Source organism: Lichenostomus cassidix, chromosome 7, assembly GCF_008360975.1.
Source record: "Lichenostomus cassidix isolate B80296 chromosome 7, HeHo_3.0, whole genome shotgun sequence".
Taxonomy (NCBI): Eukaryota; Metazoa; Chordata; class Aves; order Passeriformes; family Meliphagidae; genus Lichenostomus; species Lichenostomus cassidix.
The window spans coordinates 13,362,770-13,381,293 of record NC_139488.1 but is presented as its reverse complement, the minus strand read 5'-3'; the positions used below and the strand labels follow the sequence as shown (position 1 = coordinate 13,381,293).

General features: G+C 36.2%; 1 protein-coding gene across 4 annotated transcripts in view; it reads right to left on the bottom strand.

Moving 5' to 3' along the window:
• RAPH1 (Ras association (RalGDS/AF-6) and pleckstrin homology domains 1) overlaps nt 1-18,524 on the bottom strand; it is an 84,400-nt gene that overhangs the window by 14,896 nt on the left and 50,980 nt on the right. For all 4 annotated transcript variants that reach the window (XR_014853446.1, XM_085066265.1, XM_085066267.1 and 1 more), the window contains 7 exons: nt 11,528-11,605; nt 10,007-10,166; nt 7,559-7,680; nt 5,841-5,906; nt 4,296-4,439; nt 2,970-3,080; nt 95-193 (listed from right to left, as the gene is read on the bottom strand). Coding sequence is in view for 3 of the 4 variants with exons in the window: in XM_085066265.1 (XP_084922391.1) it covers nt 95-193; nt 2,970-3,080; nt 4,296-4,439; nt 5,841-5,906; nt 7,559-7,680; nt 10,007-10,166; nt 11,528-11,605 (780 nt within the window). In the remaining variant the exon portion in view is untranslated. The remainder of the gene's footprint in view (nt 1-94; nt 194-2,969; nt 3,081-4,295; nt 4,440-5,840; nt 5,907-7,558; nt 7,681-10,006; nt 10,167-11,527; nt 11,606-18,524) is intronic.

Here is an 18,524-nt window from a genome sequence, read left to right as displayed (position 1 = left end):
AATTTACCATTTGTTTTGCTAAGCAACTGTAAATAGTTTTAAGCAGGTGATGACAACTACTGATGACACCAGTGCAACACTACCTGGAGATTACCTTAGCAATGCGGATGCCATTGATCCACTGGTGCAGAGTTCTTACATCATCACAGCAAAGATATTTGATATACTGGGATTTCTTCTGGATTTGAGGATGCTGCAAAAAAATTGTACATTTTCATCAATGTTTTAATAGCTAGGAATGCAAGGAAAGCCATTGAGTTGTTGAGGTCTATACAGATAAACTTAATGCTGTTTAATGAAGCTCTTCAACAATAGTCTGTATTTAAGCCCACTTAAAAATGTTCCAGAGAATTTCAGGAGGTGAATTTCAATGGGGATTGCTTCACACACAGACTGGCAGTGTGTCCATCATGCACTGATTTCAGGTTTGAAACACTAAGAAAGGGCAAGTCTTTCACTATTGTAGGGCTGTAGTACTTTCTACCTACCAACAGTCTTCTGTACCTATGGACTGACTCACCATTTGGCAGAGACAAATATTTCACCTCTCTCTCACACAAAAAAAGCCAAATTAGAGGAAAATAAACACACTGATCTTCTCTGGCTTTTCAGGCTTAAGTGACACACTCCCCAAATGACTTGGTGTTAACCGTAATTCCATTTTCAGCTTGTAGAGCCTTCAAGGTTCCCACCCTACTGATATAGGACTATCATCTAAAAATACTTGCTGCTCCCACATGCTTGTATAAAAAAGAAAAGGTACTGTATTTATCAATTCAGCAGTCAAGAAAGAAATGCACGTTTTTCAAAAATCAGACACTGGAAATCATTCTGGGTGGATTATTCAGTTGTTTCCTGTCCATGCTGTAGAAGTTACAGGTCCCTCGGCTGTTTGGGCAACTCTGAGTACTCCAGTTCTTATGATCTCCTCTGTTGGCTTTAAGCTCAGTGACACAATAGAATTTTGCTTGATGATCATAGCTATTTAAGTTTTACTAATGACTGTCTGAAATATATCAAAGAACTTTTAAGCTTTTTCAGAATATTTTATCCTCTCACCTTCTACACAATTATTTTAAAATGAACATAAGATGTTTACCTCCATAAACACAATATATGTAACAAATTTCCTTATTGAAGTAGATAGTTGCTTTTATTTTTCACTACCAGCCTCCTTCACATACATGTTGTATAATAAGGAAGAGTTTATAGAAGCAAATACATTTACTTAACTAACAAGCTAGCTCTTTCCTGCATTTGTTCAAAAATTTGGTTATATAGAAGTGGAAGAACCTCTCAGAAATCTAACATTCAGGACCAAGGAATTAACATCATATACTAGCACACAAATGTTACATGGAATGACAGCACAGCTTGAGCACACTAAGTTTTGATATAAACAAAGAAAGGCAACACAAAGACAAATCCAGTCCAGATTGGACAAATCCAATCTCTACTCTTCAGCAGAGAATTGGGCCTCTGGTTTGTATTTGCCATTCATCTGTCCTAAAGGAGATACTTCCCAGCTCAGTGAGTCTTTATGGCACAAAACTGTATTTCTATTAAAAAACCTGTGTTGTTTCTATATATTTGTACTAATTTAAAACATTGCTGTAACATTGTAAGAATTGATAAAGGCAGAACTGAATCCTGCTTAATATAATAATTTGGTGATTCGTCAGTTCCACACAGAAAATATAGCTTCACTTGGTGTAAGCTACCCAACTAAAGCTACCCCATTAATTTATTTGAAGGGATAATTTTGACACATTTTTGTGTCTTTATTAATCTTACCATCATATTTTATGCTCTGAATGACAGTAATTAAAAAAAAAAATCTACTTACTCAGTGTGGTCAAAAAGACTGAAAAAATAATTTATTATTAACCTGTCCAAATGATATAGACAAAAGTGACAGGTAAGCAGAAGAAATCAATTTACTTCAAGGAATTTATAAATACCTACAAACACTGATATTTTTTATTGCATTCAATGACCTATAAGAACATGGAAAATACTTCCAGTTTCAGCTGTGTATTTTCTCCACTAGTATCATGTCCCATATTTAATATTCAGCGTCTCTCCAGTGGGCTCAAAGACATGTTGCCCTGTCCGCTGGAAAATCAAATCCTTTTTGAGGCACAGGACAGGCAGCCACACACTCCAGGCACACAGAATGGTCTAATGTACTGACATACACAACACCACATGAGCCACAGATCAGGGAGGGGAAAAGTGCAGCTATAACCATCTCTTCTTACTGGCACCATTTCAAATCCATGAAGACACTTTACTTGCTGTGAACACGGCGTGAAAACCTGTTTTAAAATAGATTGGTACCCAGCTATCTTGCAGGAACTGACACCATTCTGAACACCGTGTGGGAGTCAAGAGAAAGTAGGAGATGTGTTGATGCAATTAAAATAACTTGATGCACTCAAGTTATTAGATCAGTTTAAGATCAGGTCACTAGTTATATAACATTTTTCACTACTTGTTCTTTCTAGTTGTCCTTTATACTCAGAAGCTGCCTCCTTTACAGCATTTTCTTTCCCTCAGGTTGGGCAACAAAGGGTAGATTTGAATCTTTAATATAAATTCCTGCACTACTCTGGACCTACACTGAGAAGATGGCAACTCCCTGGAATTAGCATTTCAAGGGGTATTATCTCATTGAGCCTAAAGAGTTGTAAGGTATAGAGTTGCCAAATGGAAAAGAACAGTTTAGCGTATGTTTAAGGGTAGGATGAACAACGAAATAGACTGGCATTCATCAGTCTGGAAATAAAACAATTCAGGGCAATATGAAAATGTTTACAAAGTCATGACCAGCATAGAGAACAGGCAACAACTGTTCACTGACTGTTCACATCATATCCAAGAACCAGAGGAAAATGAAATGAAAAGCAACTGATGGTTCAGAACAAGTAAGAGCATAATCAGGGTATACCCAGATGCTGCAGTGTTACCTTTAGCACTAAGCAATAGTCTGTGGGTGCTTTGTATTTGTTCCGATAGTCCTGTCCATAGTAAACACTGACATGGTCTAGCTGTAGAAAGCACACAAGATCCCGTGAGACCTGGTAAATACAGAAACAGTAATTTACAAAATATCTTTATAAAAATCCATGCACATTGACAAAATCAGTCTAATGCTAAGATCTGATACTAATATAAGGTCTAGTTAAGGTAAAGTATTAGTTTCAATCTGATTTGAAAACTACCAACACAAGAAGGAGATACAGCTATGCATAAACTCTTGCATCACACCTTCATTTTTAACTAGGATATCCTTTTTCCAGTTCAAAGTGGTGTTTGTGTTTTGTCTGCATTTTGCCTTTTGACAGCATTTTACACTGGACTACTAATATTTATTCGGAGCAGGTATCGGGAGAAAGTAACTATGATTGGTTGACCAGGAAGTTAGTAGCCACTGGTTACATTTCAGCTTGGTAATAATCAAGGTGCCCAAATTCCAGTGTGACTGTGAGTAGAATTCTAAAGATGTTTGGCAGTGAGTGTAGCATGAAGAATTTCAACAGGCTATTTGCAGACAGATTGTTTAATGAAGCAAAAGATTGTGGAAAGAACATCTGATACATATTCAGCTCTAAAGGGAGCTGTTGTGCTGATAGAGATTTCCTCTTTGTTTCCAGCTGTGTGGGAGGTGGACTTCCTGCACTGGGAATCAGTTGATGCTATCAAGACTGATGGATTTATGGACAACTTGAACTCACAGTAGTTCAGCCTTGAAGCTGTAATGTATTTGTAGTGGCTTTCTACTTACTTTACATTATTGATAGAACAGTAATAAGTGACCCTGAAGAAATGGAATTTTATTTACCAGTTTCAAAAAAATGTAGCACCAATTGGTCCAAAAAGGATCCCATTTATATGAAGAAATTAAACACAATGAAATTAGGCAGACTGATAGTGGAGTTAGTCTGATACTTCATGATGGACATTTGCAGTGCAATTTGGTCCTCCATGTGAATTCTGCTTGAGCCAAGTTGGCTTAGCTCCACCAAAAACTTGTCCTCTAGTATTTCTTAACACCTAACCCTAAACTGACTTAAGAAGCAGACCCCTGTCTTCTTGTATTTTCAAACTGGGGTCACACCCTTCATGTCAAATGCTGCCACAATAATTCAGACAATATTTCCATGATAAAGATAGGCTTTAAATTAAAGGATGCGGGACTTGGAAAGGCACAGTTAAGTGAAACCTTAAAGCTAACTTGTGTGCACTGTTTACCCAAAATAAACAATTACGTGCAATTGCTTTAAGTGGCATACCTTCGCCTTCCCTTTAGGGACATAGTAGATTCCAGAAGCCCGAAGAAGGAAGTAACGTTTCTTCCAAGATTTCTTGCCATCCTCTTTCAGCCACAAAACCCCCTCAATCTCTGGCACAGTTACAGAACTTCCGCAGAAGCATTCCTGCCGATAAACACAGTGGTTTGGGAAACAGACAGAAGAGAGAGCGTGCAGTGGTTTGCTTTGCATGACTGAAATTCTTTATCTAAGGAATGCACTCAGAGCAGGGACAGCTCTTTTTTCACCCAGCAATATGAACTGCAGATCAATCACAGAAGCAATAAAGTAATTCAAACAAACATGATTGGGCATCTGAGCATTTGCTCAGTGCAACGACAAAAAAATCATTAGCAGCTACTGTAAAGACTTCCTAACCACTGCTTCCCAGTAAGAGATCCCCCAATGGCTTTACTGGCTTTAAAGTCATGAGGTCACCTAATATAGTCTCACAAAACCTAACTGTGCATCCACCAGATAGGGCTGTAATTTATTCCAGGAGTACTTCACTGCTCCTAACTTCCCACAACACTACTACTTCTGCCCAGCTTTTATTTGTGAAGAACAAACAGAGAAAACCCAAATGCTTTAAATACACTCCAGATTAATATGCAGCACAGAGAGCTATGAATAATCCTAGATGACAGAAAGAATTAAGTAGAATTATAACTCTCTGAATGTTGTGGCTTCAAACTATTTTTGATTCAGAGTAAACACAAACACTTATTAAAACCCATATTAACAATATACTAATAACATGCATATGCTACTTATAAATTAAACTGTATTAAGTTTAATCCAAAATTAAATACTCCAAATTTCTACTTCTTTGTAACTATGTAAATCATAATCATTATTCTGGAAATCAAAAGGAACCTATGGCACTTCAGCCATGTCATAAAAATATTTAATTTTCAGCTTATGAAGGCTGTATTTACTGTTTGCTTTATTTGCTCCACAATTTCATGCCCTGAGTTCTGCAAACTGGTTAACGTGTTTGATAATAATTAGTTTTCTGTCATGCATTTCTTACAATTCAGGTTTTGGCTTTTTAATTTTAAAATGTAATTGCAAAAATGTTTAACTACTTTGCCTATTATCAAAATTTAAAATATTAACTTAGACCAGTCACTAAACCCATGATCTAGAATTCTGCAGAAAATAAAAATTTGGAAAGTGCCAGTAAAAAAATCTCTACCCCCACAGGTCAAAAAAACCAGGTGACAGTTCTGCAAATTTCAACTTGAAATTAATGGTTTTAGCCATAGCTACAGGCAACCTCAATTTGATTATCACTGTGTATGGTATTTTAGATATTAAAGTAAATACAGAAAGTTTTTGCTAACTGATCACATCTGAAACAGTGTAACATTAAAACATCAATTATCTCAGATATAACACATTCCATTCACAGTCTTCCAGAATTACATTCAGCTCCGCCCATCAATTTCAATCACCACACCCTTTTGCAGCTTGTCTTCAAGCTCCAAAATGACCACTATGTCTTTTTTGGTTTGACATTCTCACCTCTAGTAGGACCTCTTTATTTCTGTCTGCCATCTCAGAGGTTTCTTTCTTCCCTAAAAGATAGTTCTGTAACGAAAGAAAGGTTAATATTTCTATAGGTGCTTTGAAATCAAGCCAAATTGTGTTTATTTTTCTGTAGCAGTAAGAATAAACCTCAGCTTTTAACTAAGAACAATGCATGAACTGAACAAAACTCTGTAGACTATTTGAAACTGTCAGACTGCTAAATAATACATTGAACTAACTTATAATCACCTTTACCAGAAATACCAATCAGTCTTATCTAGCAGCCTCACAATGACATTGTTGTCACTTTCCATGAATCAAAAAGCTGTCTGTTACAATGCATCCAGAAATAAAAAATATTATGAACTTGTAAATACCACAATAAAAATATAAAAAACCCCCAGAGATCTGTTACTTACTGTCATTATTTGTGTGTTCAAAGAAGCACACATAGAAACAATGTACTTCGTTCCACCTTGCTCTGAGTTCTGCTGAATACAAATACTTATTTTCACAAAGAACTACTAAATAAAATACTGGTCGACTTCTTAGAAGGAACCTAATTATGCAGACACCACACCTTATTTAATAAGTTTTGTACACTTATTCAGTTTGAAAAAGACTGAGACAATGAAAAACATCTTCCTAACCCCTAGCTCTAATAGGGGAAAACCCCCAAATATTAACAAAGTTTAGCCAGTTCAGTATTTTAAATATTAAGGAGAAATATTTGGTGTACGCTGATACCTCATTCCTGTGTCAGTGCCTACTATATGTACTGATAGCAAACCTCTAATCTACAAACTTTTAAAAAGAATTAGCTTTGGTGCTTCAGTGCAATGCATTTTTATTAAGACTTGGTTTTCAGATCTTGCTTAAAAATAAATTAAGTCAAGTAAATGGATGTTGTCCTATAGGATGACTGTGCAAAACTCATACCCAGTTTAAATCCAGTAAACTAGCATATGATGCCACACAGATATAAAAATAATCTATAACCCTAGAAGGGATACATAAGGTAAGAATTAAGACAGAGATCAAGTGATGGTACTACATCAAGTTCTTTTCAATTCAAATTCTTCAAAGAGCCACCTTCTGCTTTTCTGTTTCTTTTCCTCCACTCCCTTACAATACCGAACTGTTGCCAGATACCAAGTCTGTAGCTACCATTTGAGAGAAGAGAGGTCTTTGAGGCCATTTGAGAGGAAGAGAGGCCTTTGGTTTCTTAGCCAGGGAGCAGGAAACACAGGTGAATAGGCAGGTCCCAATTTCCACAGGAAGGGACACATGCTCTCTTCACTTGCCATTTGACCACAGAGTAGGTATTCTCTTAGATTTTGTCTTCCCCTTCTTGCCAGCAATGTAAGAATACACAGTACAGAGACATTACTATTAGCAGTATCTGTCAACACCTTTCTTGCATATTTACATAATTGAGCAGCACTAAGTATGGGTGCAAATCCCCTGAAACTGCCTGCCTTCATGTGCATTAAAGCTACCCACAAACACATTAGCAAACAGACTGTTTCAGCTCATGGTTTTCTCTTAGGGACTTGACTTTGTGCCAACAACACTGTGGAGGTACATGGTGCTGAAGTGTAAAGCTGTTTTAACACACACAAGTACCAAAATGAAAGTATGGAAATGAATGCTACCAAGAAAGTAAGAAACTGCAGTCAGCCACACACACACAACACAAATCTCAGGCTTACTTGTGGATTCTTGAAAAGTGCATATTTCTCTATACGTTCCACGAACATTAGTTTGTTTTGACTATCTCTTGTCCAGTTCAGGAGGTTTTCCACTAAATTTTCATGATCTTCAAAGATCCTTTCTACAGAAATAACAAGAGAGAAAATACATTGAAATCTGTTTATCATAGAAACGAATCTGTAGTCATATCTAGGAGACAAGGCATATATGCAGAGAAAGAGCTCTAGATCTACGACAATGGGGGAGAAGCTTATGCTAAGAGACCAAAAGAACTTGGTAAATTTTCAGACATGCCTGGTTTAATTTTGTACATCCAGTCACACTCACTTCCATATCTTCAGGCTTATAGTCCCATCAACATATGAACTGCTCTTTTTTTTTTTAATCTGAGAAGGCCTACATTCCCACAGATACACTGCAAACTCAGATGATAACATTTCAAATTTTATGAGCACAAAGAAGAATTTTATACATCCAGTCACTCAACACTGACTTCTGTATCTTCAGACTTATAATTCCATCAACATATGAAGTGTTATCTGAGAAGGCCTACCCATCCCACAGGTACAATGCAGACTCAAATGATAACATTTCAAATTTCATGAGTACAAAGAAGGTTATCACATTTATGTGTATTCTGGTCTACACAATTCCCAGAGGAATGTATTGAGCAGCTTTTGGGGCACAAAACATATTTCTACCATCCCCAATGACTATCTCAATCATGAAGTATCAAAAAAGTAATGGGCAATGATCAGAGGGAAAACTTTTAAAATGCTTTTGAAATGCAGAATACTGTGGCTAGTAGGGGCATTGTAAAGTCTGAAAACTGACACTGTCTACTTCCTATGATTTCTCTTGCTCAATAAATGATGTATCAACAATAGCTTCTGAGAATTTTGGTTCTCAGCCAAAGCTCTGAGCTTTGACTATCCATTGAAATAATTACCACTAGTGCACTAGTAGAAGCACTTCAGAATACTGAAAATAAGCAAAAGAGAAGAGAGTAAGGAAAAGGAGGAAAATTTACTGAAATGGTGGAAAATAGCTGAAAATCCTCATTCTAAAATAAATAAGGAGAAATCTTTGGGAAACCACTAGACCAACTTTCTCATCCTTTTAAACACACTGAAGTAGAATCTAGCTGTTTACACTTTATTCCTTCTTCATACAGGCCACACAGCAGCATTTCAGGAAATTTTTTTTAGAATCCTTTGCAACCTGCTTGACCTTTCAATTGCACCTGAAAGTAGAACATGATTTTTCTTCCCACAAAATCAATTCCCCCACATTCTTACAGAGGGTATATGGCACTGATCACATCCCAGTCTAGAAGCCATTGCTAATGAAGACTCAAATAACAGACAACATCTCAACATCTTAGTGTGAATGCAAAAAAAGGTCATCTGCAGGGAGTGTCAGATGAGAAGACATTACTGAGGTCTCAGGGAATTCATCTAAGAAGATTCTGAGTTACAGTTTATGACTCCCATCAAGCTCTATGAACACCACAGCAGTAACATCTTCCAATAAAGTAAAAAACTCATTACCTAACAGAAGACCAAAACAAAAAAAGCTCCAGATGACTATGATACAGAAGTTTATATCCCACTGCAGCTTTGTTAGTGAAACTGGATAGCTTTCAAAACATATCAACTCTCATTACAAGAGCCCAGTTTATTAAAATTTGAAGTTTTTGAGCCTAATGAGATATTATTTTTCATGTGATAGGTAGAAGATTCAAAGAATACCCTGTCACACCACAACAACAGTTTTTGTTTCCTAAGATGCTACACTACCTGATACAGAAAAGGTTTCACCAAAAGAGAGAAGAAACATTGATTTTCACTGTAGTTTGCAATCAAGGTATTTGGGTTCAGTTCTGGGTTTTTCTTTAATCAAAGTCAATACGTAAGATGCACCTTTACCCATTCCCCCTCTTTTCCATTAAGATACTATATCCTTTGGTTAAATGAACAATGTGGTATGTGCAATGCAGTGCAAAGTAACTGCTTTTAGAGGAATATTGCTAATTCCATTAATATATTTAAAAGGAAAAAAAAGTATATAGCTTTATGCAATAGGAGTTATTAGGATCAGTTCACAATACTGTTTAAGAAGAGGAAGAAGCACAGTAAGTTTTTTATCCCTTACTTCTTTCTTCTGTGAAGAATACATCAATACCAAGAGGCTCAGTGACCAGACACTAGTAAGATTTCTACATTACACCACAGAATTTAGCCATGCTTTTAACATGAAAGAAGAAATAATTTCCAGATCATTCTGAAACAAGGTCAATCATGAGCTTTATTACATGAATTAGCATTTACTACATTAATGAACAGGATGATGAACATTATGAAGACAAGTATTTAAATAATTCTGAGGATACAGACAACTGCTGCATCAATGAATAAGAATTAGAAATGCTTTTAATTATTACTTACCCATCTGCAATTCAGAGATGGTTTCTACCAATGACCAGTCTAAACTGTAGCCACAATGTGATTTGTCCATCAGATTGTCTAACACTTGTCTCACTGTTTGCCTCTCATCCACCATCATTGTTTTTGAGCTGTCATCAGACATATGGACTCTGATCACCAACTATTAAGCAGAAAATTAAGAAAACAAAAAAGGAGGATCAATCGACCACATTTAAAATAAAAATAAGGTTTTTAAGATCTTGTTTATTTTTCTGAGATTTTCTTACAGTAGCACAAAATTCAATCAAAACACTCCCTCAAAAGGTATAAAGTCATACGTGATAGCTAGCTATTTGTATCACAGACACTTAACAAGATACGGCTCTCCTTCAGCACAAGAAAGTAAATATAAAGGTCTTTCCAACACAATGAGAATGTCCTTCACATGTGTGTTAAGGCAAAAATCCTTCCTGCTGAAGTGTCCTGTTCTGCTTATTAAAATGTCTTTCAGACAATTTTCTCACTTACCTAGATGGAACAAACACATATAGAGCTCTGCACAAGCTTACAAAAACCAGAATTTTTCAGATGTGCAATTTAAGCTTTCTGCCTGTTTCCTACAGTATTTTCTAAAAATGGTCAATATGTAAACAATATAGCAATAACAAATCTTATTTTTCTGGGGAATATGAAGCAATAGTGTAAAAAATCTGCCTTTAAAACACAAAGGGTTTTCGTAGCCATTTTAAAGAGGTCACTATCCAGAAAAAATATCCACCCATTTTTTTAAACCAATCAAAATACTTAAGACAACAGATTCTTTTAGCCAATCATTATATTTCTGGTTTTGCATCTTGTTCAGCTGGGAAAGATAAACTCTAGTAGTTGTAACACATTGGTTGACTTGTTAATTCCCATCTTCCAGTCAGGACAGTTTTTCCAGCTTTTGATCTACAAACAGTTAATGTAAAAGGCATTTTAAGCTACTGAAAAACTCCAGTTCATAAAATAAAAATGCTAAAATTTAAGGGTACTCTATATTCTTTGACAGTACATCAAGTAATGTCAGTAGACTCTCTCCACTTGGTAATCTCTGTCTTTAGTCTGAAATACTTATCTTCCATTTATGACTGGCAAATCCTGCTAAGCATAATGGGAAAAAGCTTGTGAAGAAAACAGGCACAGATTTTAAACATGTGACTGCAGAATATACAGGAACAATCTGAGGAGGCTGGACCTTCATTTCAGTTTTGGGAGGAAGGGTAAAATCTTCTCAATGAGCACTAGCTGCAAAACAAGCTATTCCTTAAGAATAACTAACATATGTTATTCCATATCCTAGGATTTTCCTGATTAGGTTCAGTCTAGATGGGAAAGCACATTACCACTAAAGATTAGAACACTACAGTGCTCCTGTTTTATAAAGGGCAACTTAAGGGTAATAGACACAAATGAGAAGAAGTTTTATTCTTTTTTCACCTGCATTTTCCAGGTGAAAAAAGAGTAACATAAGGATCTTATAGACCAGTGTAATTAACTCACCTTTTTCACTTGTGCTTCTTTAATCTTCTCTAATGCAACCCTAATCTTCTCAGCTTTCAGTTTAGCAGCCTGTTCCTCCTAGGGGACACAACACACAATTCCAGTTAACACAAACTTTAGTCACGTTCCAGTGGTTCTAAGTTTGAGGCTACCACGCTTTAAACATGAACTGAAATGCTGATTTTGCTCACTTACAAATCTCCAACTATTCCTTAGCAATGATGAAAGCTATTAGTTTTTAAGACAAAGAGTGTTACTATCTAACATTTAGAAATACAACTGCCATTATCCCCAAAGAAACATACTGCAGGTATATATTTTGTATAGACATTCGGCATTATTCTGTTCTCCTGTACTGCAAACAGCCTTATGCTACCAAATATTTTAGCATATTAGATATTTACAGTCATAGGTTGGGATAATACATATTCAACAACAGTGTACAACAAAATACACCCAGTAGATTTTTGGCTGATCAACATGAAACACAAATAGCATAGCAAGAAATATCAGAATTTAACAGCACACAGAAAGTATAGAAATAAATCTTGTAACTAGGATTCCATAATACATACAGTAGCTTGAAAGATTTTAAACTATTAAATCCATTTGCAGTAAGAGGCTTGAACACTCCCTTTATCTTTACTAAGTTCAAGCTGTATTTCTCCTTCCTTTAAGTATTTTAAAACACAAGGCAAATGAGCATTCTTTTGCTCTTCTAAATAATCTATTTTTATTACAATTGGAAATGCATTAAAAATTCAGGTAACTGAAATCTATCTGTTGATGCTAAAGAGAACTGTATATTGCTAAGACTAGAAATACATATTTTTCAGTTCTGGAGATTATAGATATTTCTGTTGAAATTGCATTTGAAACATGCAGGTAAACAAGCAACAACCATTTTGAAAATGACATGCAATTTTCAGACTTTCAAAATCTAAAACTGTGGATTTTCATTGTGATTAATACCTAAAAACATCATAATTACTGAAAAATCTCTAGCACAAACAAGTCTATTAAAATCCACATAAATCCCTTCCAAAATATTCAGTATCCTTAGAAAAGAATAATTAGTATTTTTCCCAGAGCCAAAGTACCATATCCCATCACAGCAACATTCAGCATGCCACAGACATTTAGTTCTCTACTGCTTTTTTCTATGAATGTAATTCATAGTTTTTTTACCATGTGTTTAGATGGTTGCTTTTCTTGTAAAAGTCAAGATTCAGCTATTTTGAAATCCACATAGCATAAATTTTTGACTTCTCAATGAGTTACTAATATTCATATCAACTGCTAAAGAGCATTCCCTTGTAATTTACTGCACTTTTAGTAGCTTTTGGTCCTTCACACCTGTGACCATCCTGTGCAGCAGAAGAAACATCAGCTGGACAGGCCAGAATGCTGCCTTGTGAGAAACGCAATTCTTTTCAATAAAATGAACCAGTAAATTGACACGAGCAGAAATAATGTGAGCCTGAAACCTTATCAGGGAACTGATCTACCCAGGAACATAGCTTTTATTAGTCTACAGGGAACTACGGCTTTTTATTCACAATAGCAATGGTGTCCTATAGCTTCGAAAGGTTAAATCAGATTAGCATTCTATGAAAAACAAACTGTGCCATGAAGCCAAGAATCATTTAATCTTCCTATTCCTTAACATTAACCATTTCCATCCATAGAAATAAATTATTACTAAAAAACGAGGCTTCATAGCACCAGACTTGACAAAGTTCAAGAAGTGTCTGGACAACTCTCCTGGGGATATCCTGTGCAGGGACAGGAGTTGGACTCAGTGATCCTTGTGGGTGCCTTCCAACCGAACTTATTCTGTGAAACATTTGTAAGTTTCTAAAAGTGATGCTGTGCACCTGCTCATTTTGAAATCGGCAAAAGCGAAAGACTTATCATGTATTTGGAGAACCTGTAATATGTAGTTTAATAAAGCTGCTCATTAACCCAACCATAAACCTTTACTACCATACAAAAGTTGTCAGCATGCTTGGGTTTGTGCTTCATTCAAGTCAAGCTGCACAATTTCCCGGCCCAATTCCCTGTCCACCTGTGCAAAGCAACACAAGATCTGCCTGCCACAGCACACAGGCAGCAACACCAGCGCAAGCAACAAGCAGCTGTGGCCTCTCATATCTGTGCCAACAGAGCTAAAACATCTTTGGTGACCTCAAAGTTTAAAATCCAGCATTCCTTAAAATGCTTTTAAAAATAAATATGTAGACCAAAAAAGATTTTAAGGATTTACTATTTTAATGCCCACCAATTACTTTTCATTTCCTCCTCAATTTAACGTGGGTCCAGAGATTAGGATTCCTTATACTTTATTAGAGTTTAACAAAGTCAGTTTAAATTAAAAAAACAAAACAAAACAAAACAGAATTACAATTATCAAAATAAGAACCGGTTTCAACCAGTAACAAATTATAAAAAGAGGTCTGAATTTACTAACTGGAAAATACACAAAGGAAAAGAAAGCAAGAATCTGAAATTTCTGAAAGCATATAGTAGTCAGAGACTTTGAGTTATTCAAGCTTTTCTTTATAGTTAGTGCTCAGGCCTCTGCTGCATCACTGCTGATGTGGCAAATGACATTTCATGAGACAAGGAGGAAGAACTGTTTTGATTCCTTAATAAAATAATTTAATAATCCACCAAAACTCACAACCATTTATTCTGTTTGTCTTCTAATGCCCCAGGAAAACAGTCCCCTGCCCATCAAAGCCACCCTGGAAGAGCACTTGGACACAAACACAGGCTCTATCCTCCCCCTGTACACAAACACAACACGACTTCTGGCCAGGAGGAAGCATGTGCAGTCCATCAGCTTGTACTAATAAAGTAAGAACCCTTTTCTTACATACATACCCACTCTTTATAAAAACACAAAATATAATGGAGAGTCATTTCCACCTCTGGCAGGAAAAGGATATTCTCTTTTAGCCAAATTGCAACATAAATTCCTCACTTAACAGGACTATTCAGGGACTACTGTTACACTTGCATTTTAAAGCTTTGAGCTGAGATTACTTTTCGGTTATGGAAAACGTTGCACCTGATTTAAAGAATACTTGGCAACATACTTATGTATAGAACTTCGTAATTCAAAATATTTGAACATATTGTGAACCTAAATAGAAAATGCCTATCTCTTCGGTGCACAGGTCATAAATTAATGATCTTCCTCCTTGCATTTATATACCAGAACCTTGTTTTGAATAATTTTAGCCTACAGTGAAATATTAACACAATATAAAGAATATTTAATAATACAAAAAAGAATAACACAAAAAAATATAAAGTTAAGATTTCCATAATATGACATAGCTTCCTCTCCCAGTTTCCAATTAAATATGCAGTTACAAGATATTTCAGCTGTGCTCTAGCATTAAAGATGCAAGATGTATGCTGACCTTGCTCAAATGATTTTGTGCCTCACATTTCTAGGTTGGCTTTTTTTTTCATTTTACATTTTTAAGTGTTATTAACACTTAAATGCTAATAATGAGTAATAATTGTGATCTCTTTTACAGAGATCACAAATAGAATGCAAAAAGGTGTGAGGGGGGAGGCCACCACTTAAGAAGGGTACTTAGAAAAGCCAGTAATTAAAGCATAAGAGATAAGTAACAAAGCTCACATTTTAGCAAAGTGTGCAAAGTAGATACACAAATTACAAAATGCATAAAAGAAGAAATTTCTTCTTTGTTTAGTATTTGCATTTTTTTCTGAACTCCTTCTTTGAATGCAGGTAACAAGATAACTAAATACACAAGCAGCATTGACTTGTGAAGGACTAAAGCAGGTATCCACTGTTTATTTTCCCAACTACAGTCTAGCCTTGGGCACAAAGGCAATCACCTGTTTTGCAAGGACTCTCCATTTTGCAGAGCTTGTACTGAAACAGAGGTTCCTCATACCAGAGAACACCATACTAACATCTCCATTTGTACCCAACTGCCCAAAACTTCAAGGCATCTTTATTAGCTTCATGTTTAATGTATATCAATCTGAATATAAATCACATCAATGAAGTTTTTCTGTCAATTGCTTTCATTTATTATTAAAAAGAACACTAGAACAAGAGTGTATGTGATCAGCACTAAAATGTGTGAATATTAAGAGCAGTTCTTCCATATTTCTTGATAAGCAGAATACTCCTACCCTAAAAATGTGCCGCAGTCATGGCACAGTCCATTTACAATCAGTGAACCTGTGTTTACAGAAGTAGTAGTTCATGGCCATTCTCAATACATATGTTTATTGCATTTCTTCTCACAGTAACTCTAAATAACCTCTATCTGGGTGAAGAAGAAAGGAAGCAAGATGTATCTAAAACTCTCTAAATGAGAGAACCCCTGGTGGGGATTCATCGTCCCTAATACAGACTCACCACACATTTCCTCCTTCTTCCTTCCCAGTTTATTACACTTTCCTATGCCTCTGGAATATTCCTGACATTGTCATTATACTGCACTATGCTACTAAATATGGAAGTGCCTGTGAAGTGGTAATATTGCTTTAGGGGCTGCATCTAAGAATTATTCACCTGAAAAGGTCTCAGATATTACAGTGACACTACACTGGGGTAGTGTCATATTTTTCCTTTGTTCTACTTCACTGTTCACTATTCACAAGCGTTTTGCTATTAGAAGCCTAACTCAAACACAGAAGATGGCTTCTGAATGGAAACTGGAAAGCAGCAGTTACGTTTTGAAAGCATTACAAAGTCACACTGGCCCTTGTCAAAATTTCCCACAGAAGGGATCTTCTTCCCCAAAGTCTGTAAGGGAAGGCCCCACCACCCATATCACTAAGGAAGATGTTGAGAAGTACTGGACCCAGTACTGACCTCTCAGGTGCACTGCTGGTTAATGCCTCCAGGTAGAACTGTGCCCTTTTGAAGTTACGTTTCTAGGTATGGCAGAACAAAACCTTAATCAGCAGAGACGTGCATTCTGCCATCTGCCTGAAAGACTACTCAGACTAGATTTGACAAAACTGAAAGCGCTGAAATAAAAAATCCAAAGGAATTTCACTGTCTCTTTATGCCTTGAAGCAACCATCTGCACTACATTATCATCCCACTTGCCTCTGAACAGGACCTGTCTATTAACAGCTCTAGGCCAGGCTTCTCACTAGGGCAAACAGTTGTACAAGAAAGAGTACTGGGATCTGGGACCAGGGGAAAAACAGGAAAGGGGAGGGGAAAATACCCAAACAAACCAGAAGGAAGAAGGGGCCTTAGAAACCACAATAAGGAAGTCTGAGAGTGGAAAGACTACTACAACATAACAGAGGAGATACTACAATTAAATGGCAAGGAGTTTCAGCTGGACAAAAAGCTCAACTGATAGGCAGAACAGGGCAGAAAGATTTCAGAACACTGGCTAATTGTCTAACAATGCAACCACAACAGATTACTATAAATAATATATAAATTATGTTTTTATTATAATGACAAAGTATGTAATATCATTACCATAATAAAAAAGACAAAGGACATTAAAACTACACAGGACATCACAACTTCCTCAGAAAGTGTCTGTAGGAGGCTGCCATTTTTAGATTGTCCTTACATTCTTTGCAGATTAGAAATCAATTATTGCATTTTCAAACTGTATTAAAAATAAATTTCAAACAGATACTTAATTCGAGAATGAGCACATCTGAATTAGAGTGGCCTCTCAGGCCACAAGGTGCACGAAACCAACATCACAATTGATTTAATCAGAAGTCTAAAGGAATTACAGTGTGCAATAACCAAACTCTACAAAGGAAGGGAATCAACATTCATAAGAAGAATTTTTGTCTTTCAGGTCAACAAGAAAAGAAGAATGACGTCCGTGCTATTTGGGAAGGTATAACATGGTTCCTTTACCTCCAGATGCTGACATACCATCCGAATCATTATATCATTAAATCACTATCATCTGTCTTCCTCAATGTAGTTTCAGCTTCACATGCATCAGAACAGTAGAAGAAAAGCTCACTTAAAATTCAGCATATTACCTTTCTATTTTCATGGCCAAAACTGACATGTATTTAAGCCTTGAATACTCTCTCAAAATTATTTGTATGTGCTCTAATTTCACAGGACTAAGCTTAGTGTTGTATATTTATTACAGGGACACAAGCCTGCAGATTTGCCAATGAAGCTATATTGCTTTATTTTCAATATTCAAGAACTTATTTTACAGATATGCTTTTACTTCCTTCTGTTTTCAAACAAAGGTTTGAATGCTGTGTGTGAATGAACAATAATACCTGGAATTATATCTAAAAATGAAGAGATCACCAAAATGAATGCATAATTTTCTGTGCTGAGATCTGCCCTGTACTGCAACAGGAACTGTGTGCATGGCTGTAATGGAGAAGGAATCTAGTCCATGGCTAGAATTTTTACAATTAGTTGTATTACCAGAGGACAAAAACGGTGTTGTTGTTCCTCCGAAGTGTCTTTAGTCTCAATGTAAGAGGTAGACATACCAGAGAAGGGAAGAAACCAGAAACAGTAAAGACAGTAAGAAACAGTTGACACACCAGGGACACCAGCATAGACCTGCAACATGATCCTACTGTCAACTGATCTAACACCTTGCTACAAGGAGATGTCCCATTTTCCATTTCTCTGTCAGTATGCTTCACTCATGCAGGGGCTTATCCAATGTTACAGCAAGCTGAAGAGATCTAAGCAGCAAAGTGAACTTTCAATTCATCATTTTGCTAGAGATATTTCCGTTTGCAGATCAGAAGAGAACCAGTAAACTCCAGACCAGGTCTGTGTGCTCAGTAGTCAGAAATGGAAGACACAGCTGTACTGAAACAGTCACAAGCTGACCAAACATTACCCTCAGAAAATCAGCAAGCTCATCAAAAGCACCTGAATCAAAGAGCTGTGAAGTCTAATTAGCCAACACAAAGATTTATATATACAAACATGTAACTTTGGAGTTTATTAGAATGCCTGATGTGACCT